Here is a 13,884-nt window from a genome sequence, read left to right as displayed (position 1 = left end):
AAGTTGGTGGGGATGAAGGAAAGCAATCCCTATTTTTCAATAAACTGTGTCTTTAGATGACTCTTCCAATTACGTTTTGCTGTTTTTTTCCTTTTGAGAGCAACCTGTCTGGCTCAACAGAGTAGATCCTTACATGTGTCAAATTGCATTATTTTGGAGGAGGAGAGACAGTTATACTCTGCTGACATTTGGCTATAGTAATAGAGTGCATATGAGAGAACCTATCACTGTCAATTTTTCGGTTACACCTCACGGTCTCCTTCAGTGTGGCATTTTGGATCTGGTTTGCATTTAGAGGTCTGACAGAAGTGTCTGGTTCACTGAACATATAGTAGAAATGACTGGACTGCACATACACTACTGAAAAGCAATTCTAACATGCACTTTGTAGCATCCACCTAGTTGGCTTAGAATAACCAAATACATTTGTCTCTGATAAGAGTCCTATCTTGCTAGAAAGCTATGGTACAAAATTTTCATAGTTAACTCCAGGGAGAAACAAATAAAGTGATTTTGCAGTATAAAACCTTGAAGGAGTACTTCAGACCTTGACAAGGAAATAGCAAGATTCCTGAGTGCACTAAAGGTAAGCTCACCTTCCTAATTAGGTCGTGGTTGCTAAGAAATGAACTGCAGTGTGGTAGTTAGCTCAAACTATCTGAATTGGCTTAAGTTTGTGCTCAGTTCTTGCTTGCTTTTGTGTTAAGATTATAATGCCACACGCTTTGAAGAACTGTGCAAGTTTTCTAACAGACAACCTCATATCAATCCTTTATAGCTAAGTTAAAACTGCCATTTTTGCCTGGCAGATGATGGATTAATTAATGTCTCATTATAATCTTATCCTGCCATTGTGAAGAATGATGGAAGAATAATTCTCAATCCTGCATTTGTTCTATACACACACTAGTTTGAGTGCTGTAAATTCTGCTATAGCATAGTGAGATCTTGTTTGTTTCTAGACAGGTGCATGAGAGTTAATACTGCAGTTGGACTGTTGTGGCATAAGCCATGTTACTGCTGGAAAGCCATTAAACCCAGCAGAGGGCTTTTTCAGGCCAGGTATTTTTCTCCTTTGAAAATGAGAGTAGATCTGCTTTTGGGGAGAAGAGACCCAGAGCACTGAAAGGGGTTTATGCCTCTATAGTCAAGTGAAAATCACTGAAATTATGCACTACTGAAATAATCCTATTTCTAACAAAAGGAGATCAGAGATAAAATCCAGATGTTTGAGGACAAAGTCACCTATCTTCTCCCAAACTTAGCTGCATGGTAATCAGTTTCAATTATTTCAGAGAGAGTACTTACAGAGTAAGCTACAGCTCAATTAGAGAAGATGCATCAGGCTCTGGCTACTGTGGATGTTTGGCAATCTTAGAAAATGACATATAATTAGGAAAAATTATAGTGTTTGCTTTCAAAGTACTATTTCTTTTCCCAAAAAAAGCAAATCACCGGGCAAACATAATACCCAGATATGGTATATCCTTCTCAGCTACTCACATATCACCTACTCAGGCTTAAAATTGGTAGTGAAATGTTTCATTTTCCAGACATAACACTCAAAAGAGACATAACTTGCTGGTCAAAACCCCTGTGATGTTTCTTATCCAAGCCATATGCTTGGAAGAGTTCAATAAAGGATTGCTTGACTCTCTAATAGAGGAAAAGATGAAGTGCTTTGAAAGCAGAAGCCAAACTAAAAAGAAAATAAATTATAGTATCGTATCAGAATACTGAGCTGTTTTGCACCTAAAAGGCTTAACATTTAAGAGAAGGTCACAGAGACTGATGTTGAGTGATGCCACATCAGTCACCTTACAGCCAATACTTAGAGCATTGTGACAAGTATGACAACCTCAATTTCAATTTTTGAGTCCTGCTACATAGGCTAACTGGATGTAATTTCTGAGGCTGCTCCACATATCACAGATAAAGAAGTAAAGAAAATGTCCTGAAACTTAAAACCTAGATTCTGCCTGTCATTTCTATCAAACCATGGCAGTAAATGTGACTGGAGATGAAAGTGATTCTTTTGCCCTGTGCTTCCTAATGAATACAGGCCAGCCATGGTTTTCTGAGGGTTCTCGATCCAGACTTTGCTAATCATAGACTTTGTCCTCTCCCACTTCTTTACAGTCACAACATGCTCTCCTTAAAGCAAACCCTATTGATGCAATGCAAAAAATTTTTACTCTTGTGTCTGCAGGATGATGAACATGACTTTTCAAGGATGTAAGAAGCAGCTACAGCATGATCCAAAGTCAATAAGAAAACACTGGTAGGATTCTGCAGACTACCAGCTCATTCTGCTTTTTCTTTCGTAGATGTTTATCTGTCCCATGATGTGCACTGACTAAGCTTGAAATCTGAAGCATTCCTTAGGCAATTAGAGTTTTTAAGCACTTAAATTCCCCAGTGCATCAAAGACCGACTATGGCTGATGCTTCATCTTGAATGCATGTTTGATGCTAGCATTCAAGTTTTGTGAGTCACATGGTTTGACTTTATTACCTGCTGGGGCTTCCATGCCTGATGGGAGTGTTGATCTAGGTAGGCTACACCCCAGCTTCATAGTATATGCCCCTCTCTCTTCATTGGGACTATTTCTTTGGTTTCCTCCACTCTTGCCTTGAGAAAGAAGCACAGACATTGAGGAGTTTTGATAAAGCATCTTCCCAAAGGAATTAGATATCCTGTTGAGAAAAAGCAATGTAGAGCCTGCACCAGACTACAGATAAACATTTTTCACAGCTTTCATTTCAACAATAAGCCTGTAATACCAGTGGAACAAAGCATGGAGAGAGCATAAAATTACATCAGGGCCTGAATTAGCGTTCACATTACCTGCAACTCAAATAGTTATCGCTTCTGTGTCAGAATTACTACTTAGATTTACAAGATTTTAAACAGTAATGTTTTAAAGTGGCAGCTTGTTCTGTAGACATTCTAACCCTGAGCACAATCAAGGACCAGGAAATATCAAAGTGTTTAAGAATAAGACACCAGATGTCATACTGCACATTCAAACCCATCCTATCTGCAAAACTAGGGATGAAATATTGCAAGATGAGTTTCCCATGGATTTTCTTATATTTCCAAATTCAGCAAGAATTAAAAGGCCTCAATTTGAAAGAATCACTATGCTTTTATGTCAAGCAATGCCTGAAATATGAAATTGTGGAAACATGATGAAAAGATGAGAGGTTTGGGTTTTTGATTTTACTTTTGCTTTAAATAGGAGCCAGATGACCTGATCCTCTGCAGCTCTCATTTTATAAGGAGTTCAGTCTGAGTTTAAATTATGCTCAAAACTTCTTCCTTTAGTCAGAGATTCAACTCTCTTCACTATGTGCTGAGTAAAAGACAAAAAATGACTGTTGCACTTGATTTAACTACTCAAGTATTTCATGTGGATTTTCCACACTCTGTTCCTAAGAACAGCAGCAAATCATAGAATCACAGAATATCTCAAGTTATCAGACACACACAAGGACCATTGCATCCAACCCCTTGTTCCCAAATCCAAATCCAAAACACAGCGTCCTATGCTCTAGGCTGAGCAACTCTAGGTCCACAGCTGCTCCTTGCACTGTTTGCCCTCTAGGCCAGACTATGGATCTGTGTGCTGTTGCAGGTGACAATTTCCTAAGCAGCTTAGTTGCATATCTGAATTTCCAAGATATGATTACAAAGGGGTTGAATGTTCAGGAATATTAAACATTAACAGTTTGAATTTCGGGCCACCTTAAAAGAACCTCAAGTGGTATTCAGAAGCATAGACATTCAAAGGAGTTGTAACTTCCAGGAATTTTAGCCTTCAGCAATGTTTGCTGCAGCGAAAGGATCAGCAGAATGTGTTCACGTTCACTGCAGACGCCCTATTTAATAAGGAATTAGGTTAGCAAAGAAAGACAGATGGCAAGAGCAGAGACGACAGTTTGGGACCCACGGCCTGATGCAGTACTGACAGAGATAAGCTGAATGGCCATTGAAGTCAATGAGATGCATCAGGGCTGAATTTGCGACCCTACCTTTAGCAGGAAAAAAGGAGAATAGTTGAATTCAGATGGAAAACAATGATGGTCATATGAAATATTCAGTGCTACCCTAAAGCCTATGCTTTACAAAATAATTTTCATTATGAACAGAGATATTTTATTCACTAAGCATAATGCAAATACCATTGAGAGACAGTGCCTGGCCTAAGGCTTTGTATGTAGATAATGGAAATAAACAGATGGAGACACAAGCAGAGGCTTATTCAGTGCAACTCAAGTGGAATGGGACTATGAATTGCTGTTCTCTGAATCTGAATTTAGTTCCCTGAGCTCTGGATTTCTGCAACAGTTGCTGTTGGATGCTTAACTCTGCTTAGAATTACAATGGGAAACGTATAAGTTCTCTAAAGGAACATCTGGGAAGGGAACACTGCAGGCTATCATTTCCTCATTCCTTTTTCCTTCCCTCTGGCACTCAACAGTTCAGGGAGACTACAGAGGTACCATATGTTCTCCCTTCATCTTTACTTTGGGAGCTCTCTCCTTTTTCCCTTTCCCTTTCCCTTTCCCTTTCCCTTTCCCTTTCCCTTTCCCTTTCCCTTTCCCCCTCTCCCCTCCCTGCCGTTTCGCCTTCTCACTTTTGCCTTTTTCCCTTTCTCCCATCCCTTTCCTTTTCCCTTTTGTCTCCCATCTCCGTCTTTTCTCCCTTTCCCTTCCTTCCCTTCCCTTCCCTTCCTTCTTACCTTCCGCTCCCTTCCCTTCCCTTCCCTTCCCTCCCCTTCCTTCCTTCCTTCCCCTTCCCTTCCCTTCCCTTCCCTTCCCTTCCTTCTTCCTTCCTTCCCTTCCCTTCCCTTCCCTTCCTTCCTTCCCTTTCCCTCTCCTCCTTCCGTTCGTTCGCGCGCCTTTTCGTCTCTTCCGCTTCCCTTTCTCCCTTCCCCTTCCCTTCGCCCCAAGCCTTCTCTTCCACTTGCCTTCCTGCCCTTCCCCCTTCTCCGTCCTTCCTTTTTTTTTTTTTTTTTCCTTGTCAGTATTTGCCAAGCAGTTCCTGATTTGTATTTTGATATTTTATTGCATCTATAAAATGAAAAAGTAGACTATATGCTGATAAAATGGGATTTGTTGTGTATGACATCTCTGACTGTGATGGATTAAAGCATACTGATTGCCTTGCCTATGTCAGGCTTCTCCCGTTAGAAATCAGCAACTTGGGTAACTCTGGAAAACTGTGTTGAAAATAAGTTACGATAAGGTTGCAGAAATCATAAAAGAAAACAACGAAGGAACATACGTAACAGCCATTTGTATTAGGTTTTCTGTTCAGGACTCCTCGTCAGCTCAGACAGAACGGAACATGTGCTAACAGTGAGGATCCACTTCAGCCTCGGAAATTTGTTTCTGGGGAACTGTTTAGGCTCCCATATTGCAGGCAGCCACTTTGTTCCTTGTTTTGTCCGTAACAATAATAGCACTTCTCTGCCCCAGTGGAACGCTGTGACATTTCATTACATGAGAAATAGTGAAGTGCTCAGATACAGCAACATTTGGGACTGGGTGAAAACATTATTAGCCATTCTGCAACCCTCCTTCTATACAGGAGCTTAAAATGGCAGCATCACAAAGATGGCTCTGTGCTGTACAGCTGCATGGTCTGCTAGTTTTTATCAGGCCACAGCCAGCCTTGGTCAGAGACATCAGACAGCAGATAAGGTATCTGCTATCTTTATACAATACTCTGGTGATCTTTGAGTCTTTCACAGAAGAGAAATGGAACAATTTTTTTGCTTTCTTGTAAGTTTTTTTTTTTTCTTCCACAGATATACTGTATTCTAGAGCCATGGGAATTCCATCCAGTTTGTCTTCCTTCTGATCTTAAGGAAAATTTCAGAACATGGATAAATTTAATACAAATATTTAGAAGTGTCTTGAGATGTGTTTTAAAGTACCCTGGCTCTTATTCTGCAGAATGGTTATGAGACTAACTTTTATGGCGAGAAGATATTTACCTTACTCTTAACTTTGCCTTGTCTTAAATACACATTAAATATTACAATGCATCTCATGGTTTAAAGTGTCTGTCATGTGTCAGATATTGAAAACCTGTTCCATTGCCTGGAAGTAATGAGGATTATCACATAAATGACTGGTGGCTAATTTAGTGATGTATCTGACCAAGTTAATGGAACAAGGTACAGATGTTGTAATGTGAGATGCTGTCATTTTGCTATGAACTGTATTAAGTTGTCATTGACTTAGCTGTGATTCTCAAATGAATTCTAACTTCATGGTACATCTGTTGCCATGTTAGGACTCATACTGTGTATACCTCTGGGGTTAATTACTTTACCTAAAAAGAAAAATGATATCCTCTACCACCTAATAGTTTTGTAAATGTGATCCTGGTAGTTTTCCATTCAGTATTTACCCTATAATCTCCTCCTTCTCTTGAATCACTCACTCCAGCAGTACTTCTACATCTAATGCATCAGCTCCCCATTCTCCATCCATCTTATCAGATGACAGTCCTCTTTAATTGAAGCCCTGCAAATCTGGCAGTACAGTGTGTGTTCCACTCAATCTTACTGGTCTAATACAAATGAAAGAGGAACCTTGAAGGAATACGAACTAATCAAAACGTCACCCTAATGCTGCCATGGAAATTTTGTGCATTCAAAGGCTTCAGCAATTGATATAGCAGTTCCCAAAACTAGGCATGCACAAGCAGAACTGCAAAACCTTAATGGTGGGCCAGTGAATGCAATGTGTTAAGTTATGTATAGGCAGAGATTTAAGAGGTAAACAAACGTCATGTGAATTTTTTTGTTTTGTTTCATTTTAAATACATTATTCATAAAGATTTGATACTAAGGCTGAACTCTCAGATCACTCTTTTCTAGGGGAAAAGAATATACTGTACATAGTAGCTACGTTCATAAAACTGGCAATGGTTATTTATATTCATCCATTCATCTATCTATCTATCTATCTATCTATCTATCTATCTATCTATCTATCTATCTATCTATCATCTATCTATCTATCTATCTATCTATTTATCATCTATCTATCATCTATCTATCATCTATCTATCTATTTATTTTAACATGTCAGGAAGATTTACAAGATATTCAGTATTTCAGAATAGACTTTTCTGTCAGGATTAACTTCCCTCCGTGGAAAGTAGGTATTTATAAGACTCATATATTGATTTAAACTTATGGTTTCTATGCAGTAGTAGATACTTCCATGTAGAAAACTCCCTAGCTTGTGAATTTTTTAAGATTTAGGCCTGCACAGACTCACACACACAGAGTTATTTATAGCCTAGTCCCCAGAAACTAGTAACAAGACTCCCATTGACTGCAGTGAAGCCAATACTCCAACTGCTGCTCCCAGAGAGGGTAGTACTGCACAGCTGAATGTTTACCAAGTTCTTTCAGATGTGGGTTCTGAGGCCCGGTTTTGACACGAGGCATCATATATTTTTCACATCTGTCTTATTGTTGCTACATTCTGGGCAAACTTGTTGATACTGACAATAAAAAAAGAGAATTTTCTGTCTCAGGGAGCTACAGATTGGGTAGAACTGGAAAAGCTAATGGCAAATACTTTCAGAGGATTAACTGTTGAGAATTAAAACTATATTATTTTTCCCATGAACTCGAGCCTGTGTTGGTTGAGTCAGGAAGGGGTGTGTTTGTTTGCACATACATAACTGTAAACAAATGCAGACATGCATGCATGCATGCATGCTCACAAGTCAGAATTACTGCAAGCAGAAGTGTATTTGTGATGATAAGGTCTCAGCTCAGTGCTGAGTCCAGCACAAAGTTAAAGCAAGGCTTCATTGAAACCTTCAAGACAAAACTGACAAGGTCTTGGGCTGAACCTGTCCCAAAAAAGATTCCAGAGAGTTTATTTTTAAACCCAGGCAGAAATTTGAAGTGAAGTTCACATCTGAAAACTTGAATTCTGTCATTTATATTCAGTATGAAGCTGACCATTAACCCTCATGTCTGGGAATTTGTCTAGGTCAGTTTGCAATCTTCTGTGTTTGAAGCTAGTGCTATGGGTACGTTTCATGTCTGTCTACAGACCCAGTTAGTAGCAGGAATTAATAGTGGATATAGTCCTCTGTGCAGCACAGCCCTGTGTAACACAGATGGATCCATGCAAAACCACAGGTACTGGCTCACAAATTTCCTGGAATAGCCTGTACCCAGGTCCAGCTCTAAATCATATGGTATCCCTCGCCACTGTTCAAAACCCATACCTTGCCAGGCACTGAAGTCTGGGGCGGTTCCTGACTCTGTGGCCTGTATTCCTCTCTACCCTCAACTATAGGTCCAGAAAACCTGTGTTTGTGTTATGGTAGATTTGATCTAGGAAAATCTTGCTATAGGCTGCACTACAAAAAGAAGGGGGAAAAAAAAATGAAGATGAAATAAAGTTTTAGAATATATTTCCCGAGATTAATTTTGTCAGCTGAGGTTCTGTTTATTGCAGGCTGTATGATGTATGGGTTACTCACAGTAAAAGGAGGACCCTGATTTGGAAACTGGATGAAGCTTTCCTAATGGGGCCTTGTCCAGCTGTTGGGACCTCATTTCGGCATCTGAAAAAGATGCTTTTTTTCTCTGCCTGTGAATTACTGTGCTCCCTGCTGCCATGGGCACATCTAAACTGATCTGCAAACTGATGCTCCCAGCTGTTCTGCCAAATGATCTTTGCAGTTAATGCCAATCAACTATTCTCACATTTCCCAAATAAAACGGGTAAAGAAATACCCTGGTTATTTTATATCTTCTGAGAAGAAGAGAAAATCTATGGCTGTGACTTCCTTGCAGGACCATTATCCACCACTAGGCCTAGCTTCTCCTGGCTTGAGCTTTCTTTATCCAGAAGGAGCTGTTGAATGTCTGCCATGCCTTTTCTGATAAGCATAATAGAATCATTAATGTTGGAAAAGACCACAAAGATCATTTAGTCCACTTGCCTAACTTTGGTTATCTCCACTGCCAGGGCCAGAATGAGAATGAAGACATGTGGAGTTGCAAGAAACCACCTGTTTTACAGCCTCTGTGATGCCTCTCAGTTTCAGCAGAGAATTAATTCTGTGCCCTACTTGTGCCAGGTCCTATTTTCTTGTCTATGCTCTTCATGTGTCTAATCAGCTGATGGCACTGCAAGTAACACTCATACAGCATCACATACTTGCATGGATAGGGCTTACCTCTACCAAAACACATAAATTTCTCCTTGAGAAGAAATTAAATACAGCCAGCAGCTTTTTCTCAGTAACTCCATTATATTCATCATTAATTATTCAGACTGAGACAGACAGAAATCTCCAGAACTGCTTTACTGGAGACAGCCCTTATAGTCACAAACCACTGCTCCTGCTGCTACCATATGATACAGAGTCTCCAACTGAAAAGGTAAATAGGCAGACAAATTGAGGAGAACAGCTCAGGTGACTTGTTTAAGGAATGAAGCAGTGTCCACATCTGAAGAGCTTTAATCTGTGTCTTTCCCTGAGGAAATCATCTCCCACTTCTCACTTTCTTGCTACTTTGCCTCCCACCTCTTGCCTTGAATTTTCCTCTTGTGTGGTGAATGTAGAAAGAGAAGGTTTGGTTTGGGTTCAGACAGTATATTTGGCTTGAATTCAATTTTCCTACAGTCAATAGTATTCCCAACAGGGAATGATATGCACATGATTCTGGAAGGGTGGTTTCTGTCCAGAATAACCAACACATAAATGAGCCCAGCAGCAACATTAGCACCCCATCATTTGTTTGCTGCCGAGAACCTTTATCATCTGCCAAAAAGGATGGTAGTCTTTACATACACTGCAATGGACATTCTATTTGAGTCTCCTGTTCTGATGACAGCATCAGTCTGGTTGAGACACCAACATGGTGCACTGGGGCTCAGAAGCGTGCTGTGAGAAGGTGTATGGGAAGGGAAAGAGGCATTGGGCAGGAGGTGTGGGAAAGTCAGCTGTGCACACCAAGCAGAAAAAGAACATCATCCAGGACTGACAGCATACAGCTGTTGCCCAAAGCTAGCTCTTCATTATCACACACACTTGACTTGAAACTGTAGTGTCAGCCCTCTAGCCTCCAGCGAGGAGTGCTGTGCTGGCTGCAGCCAACTGAATTTTCCCCTTGAATCCAAACAGCATATATACATATTTTTTTTTTAAATGAGTATTGAGACAATGAAACTAGGTTGAACTCCACTAATGGTTCTGGATGAAAAAAAGCCAGAGAGAATGTTCATACAATGCCAAACCAATATTTCTAATGTATTCCAAATTAAATATTGGCTTTTTTATTCCTTATTTTTCCCTTTATTTTTATTTTTAAATTATTATTATTATTATTATTATTATTATTATTATTATTATTATTATTATTATTATTATTATTATTATTTGGAAGTGCCTCCAGCAATGCATTTTTCAACTGAGAAAAAAGAAGCAGCTTTGTTTTTGAACAGCTATTCACTTCAGAATGTTTTGGTTTGGGTTCTGCGTGGCAGATCTCCCTGCTTTGTTTTTGATTGTTTATTGTCACCAATGAATCTGAACTGTTCTATGTGCCCTGTTCCAGTGCTGATGATTTTCCCAGGCTCCTCCACATGAAACAGCACACAGCAAGAGCCTTTCACTTCCCTCCTGGGACAGTATTGTTGTGTTTGCCCAAGCTCCTTAGAGATCACATGTTGTTGGCTTCCAAGCTCAGTGGTAGGGGAAGGCTAAGGAAGGTATCTCAGCAAAATAGATGTCTTGGAGACCCTCCTCCTGCTCCAGCAGCTGTCTGGGGCTGTGTGAAGGAGGGTTTAATGCAGTGGGATGACATAGGCAGATCCACTGAAGTACACAGCACTATTCACATTACTGAATTTAAGAAGTTGTCTAGCTCCTTCTCTTGGGGCAAATGTAATTCCTGGGCATTCATAGACTAGTAGAAGGGCTGTGTTTTTCTCCAGCTTGAGCTACAGAACAGTTTTCTGAAAGTATCCTTTATTTCTATTATTTCTTTTCTCACCCACTTGAGCAGCATGACTCTGAGTAGCCTGAATCTCTGTAATTCACAGACCTAACAGCTTTTTACTGAAAAAAAATTTACAAGTTTTTAGTTAACCTTTTTGGCCAAACTTAGTTGTATGTAGTTGAAAATGACCGAGTAGATAAGGCTAGAACTTGAGGAAAAACAAGTGCTTTGATAGTGGATAATATTGGTACAAACCAGATACCCCAGGGAGCGTAATCAGAAACACACTCCCATTCAGCTTCCAGTGATGTAAGCAGATTTGCTATTTGAGTTCTGTCCAGAGCAGGGCCATTCCCAAAGAGAAGATCTTAATTTTGTGTGAAAATTAAATTCTTTATAAGAGACAAAACAACTGTGCCTTGCATACTTCCAATAGCAGGTAGCACACATCTTCAGAGTAAGCTGGGAGTGATTTCTTGGTATCTAGATTAGGGTCTGTGCTCTCCTCCCTGAACAGGTCACACAGCCTGCAATATCACCAGCACCCACCTGTCTTTATTGTTTCACTGGGGCTTTTTCAAGCTGATTTCCATACTGATTCCATACATACATACCATACATACACATTTATTTCTAGCACTTTGTGGCAAACACCTTCCTCAAATGTGATCCCACTAGGCAATGTGATTTCATTGGGCTGACTCAGGGCATGTGGCCTTTGTCCTGAAAGTACATGTGAACTTGTTTCTAAGGGTCTGGAAAGTCCTTCTTGCAGTGCTTACAGGTGTTAAACTCAGAAAGTTGTTCTATCTAATGAGTCTGAATTTAATCTCCTTTAACCTATGGAATATAGAAGGATTCCTCTAGGTGCTAGATGAAAGAAAAGAATTACTTTCCTTTTACTTTTCACTTTCCATTGTAGATTTCAATGACTCTGATAACTGCCTATAGCTTTCAGCCTAGATGTTTCCTTTATAGGAGATATAAAGGACAGAGACAGACAGGCTAAAAGCCCTAGAGGCCTCACGGCAGATTCTGTATTTACATTTGGTGATTGTTTGGCACACTGTAGGCCTCTGGCACAAGAAGAATGTGGAGCTGTTGGAGCAGATTCAGAGGAGGGACATGAAGATGATCAGAGAACTGGAGCATCTCTTTAATGAAGAGAGGCTGAGAGAGCTGAGCTCGTTCAGTCTGGAGATGAGAAGGCTCCAGGGAGACCACCACTTTGCAGCCTTCCATTACTTGAGAGGGGCTTACAAGTAGGAGAGGGACTGACTTATCATGTGGTCCAATAATTGTGACAGGACAAGAGAAATGGCATTAAAGTAAAAGTGGGGAGATTGAGGTTAGACATTAGGAAGGAATTCCTCCCTCGGAGGGCTGAGAGGCCCTGGCATTACTGCCCAGAGAAGCTGCGGGTGCCCATCCTTGCAGGCAGTCCAGGCCAGGTTGGACAGGGCCCTGTTTCAGCAGCTTTTCCAAGTCATATTATATTCACTCATGGAACTGAACAGTACCTAAAAATCATGTTTGTAGTCTTTTAAATGTCACAGAAAAACAGACCCAGAATATCACAGTTCTGCTGAGCTTGCTTGCACAGTTAGAATGTGCTTTACATGTTTCACCCTCAGGCCAGAAATTACAGTTTCTCCAGTTGTCTTTTTTGAATAATACCAAAGGCTCTCTTGAAGTTACTTGACTCTGTTCTCAGTGTGCAACTCTGAACATGTTTACTGCACTCGTTATTTAGCAGCCCCATTGCTTTACCCCATCCCCCTGGTGACTTGGCCATACCTAGTGACATAAAATGGGGTAGGTCAGTCAGCAGGTGGAAACATTTATTCCATTGCAGCAACAATTTGTCTACAAACTCCTGTTTCTTTAATCATAAAAACGCTTCCATGACATAGCATAGCATGTTAAGAAGCAACATCTAACCACATTATAAAAGATGAGCAGCACAACAAAGCATTTGAAGATTGCCAGGTTTATGTATTCTACATGAAGCACGCTTCAGTGAAATGTAAGTGATTAAGATCTTCTGCTGTTAGTAAACAACATCCTTCCACTGAAGCCTCAGGATGCCTAAGAGCACAATACAATGATGTCTAGAGGTAAATACACTGGATAAAGAGCAGCACAGTCTTTGTAGCATGAAGCGATGCTTGGGGGAATAGATAACCTCTTTCTATGCAGGGTTAATTAGTTACATCAACACACACTCCTCCAGAAAACCTACCATACTGCCTCCAGTGCTGGAGCAGACTCATCTATAGCTGGAGGGAATCTGTAGCCAGTAGTGAGTTATGGAAATACTCAGAAAAGATAGTTGAACTGTTTAGTCATGTCTGAGAATGTGACCTATTTTTGAAGCCATTTCCTCTGGGCACAAGTCCTTTTTTTCTTCAACTTTTTACTCTCTCTTCATTCTCCTACTTACCAGCAGTCAAACATGCTGCCTCTATTCTCTTTTTCTCCATAACCATGGCAGATCTTTCATTTCCAGAAAACTCCTGACTGCTGTGAAAGGCTCATTTTGATTGCAATAAAACTCATATTTTCTGGATTAGCAGTGCAGAATGTGAGCAGAATGTCACCATAAACTGAACTGCAAGAGGACATCCTGTGATGAGTGCACAAATTATGCCCCATATTCTTGCAGCCTTGTGGCAGACACTATCAGACTCATCATCATAGCACTGAGAAGTAGGGTAGTGCTAATTATCCTAAAATATGGCCATGAAATAGATGATAAAACTTGGGTCCAAGCAACTAGTTAGCAGCCTAGATTTCCTACCAAAATACTGAGGATTATGTTGTTTCTGTAAGCCTATGTAAATTTGTAGGAGAGAGACACATGCGAGGTTACACTGAGCCCATTC

At 40.2% G+C, this 13,884-nt stretch overlaps 1 protein-coding gene across 6 annotated transcripts in view; it reads right to left on the bottom strand.

The window, feature by feature from the left end:
* The window catches only part of PALM2AKAP2 (PALM2 and AKAP2 fusion), a 234,630-nt gene that overhangs the window by 102,286 nt on the left and 118,460 nt on the right, over positions 1-13,884 (bottom strand). For 2 of the 6 annotated variants that reach the window (XM_015849809.2, XM_032441519.1), the window contains one exon: positions 2,515-2,631. The exons of the other annotated variants lie outside the window; for them this stretch is intronic. In XM_015849809.2, coding sequence (XP_015705295.1) covers positions 2,515-2,631 — 117 coding nt within the window. The remainder of the gene's footprint in view (positions 1-2,514; positions 2,632-13,884) is intronic. 6 annotated transcript variants of the gene reach the window in all.

The sequence above is a fragment of the Coturnix japonica genome, chromosome Z (genome assembly GCF_001577835.2).
Source record: "Coturnix japonica isolate 7356 chromosome Z, Coturnix japonica 2.1, whole genome shotgun sequence".
In the NCBI taxonomy this organism is placed as follows: domain Eukaryota; kingdom Metazoa; phylum Chordata; class Aves; order Galliformes; family Phasianidae; genus Coturnix; species Coturnix japonica.
Note: the sequence above shows the minus strand (reverse complement) of the source record. Positions and strands in the feature narration are given on the sequence as shown.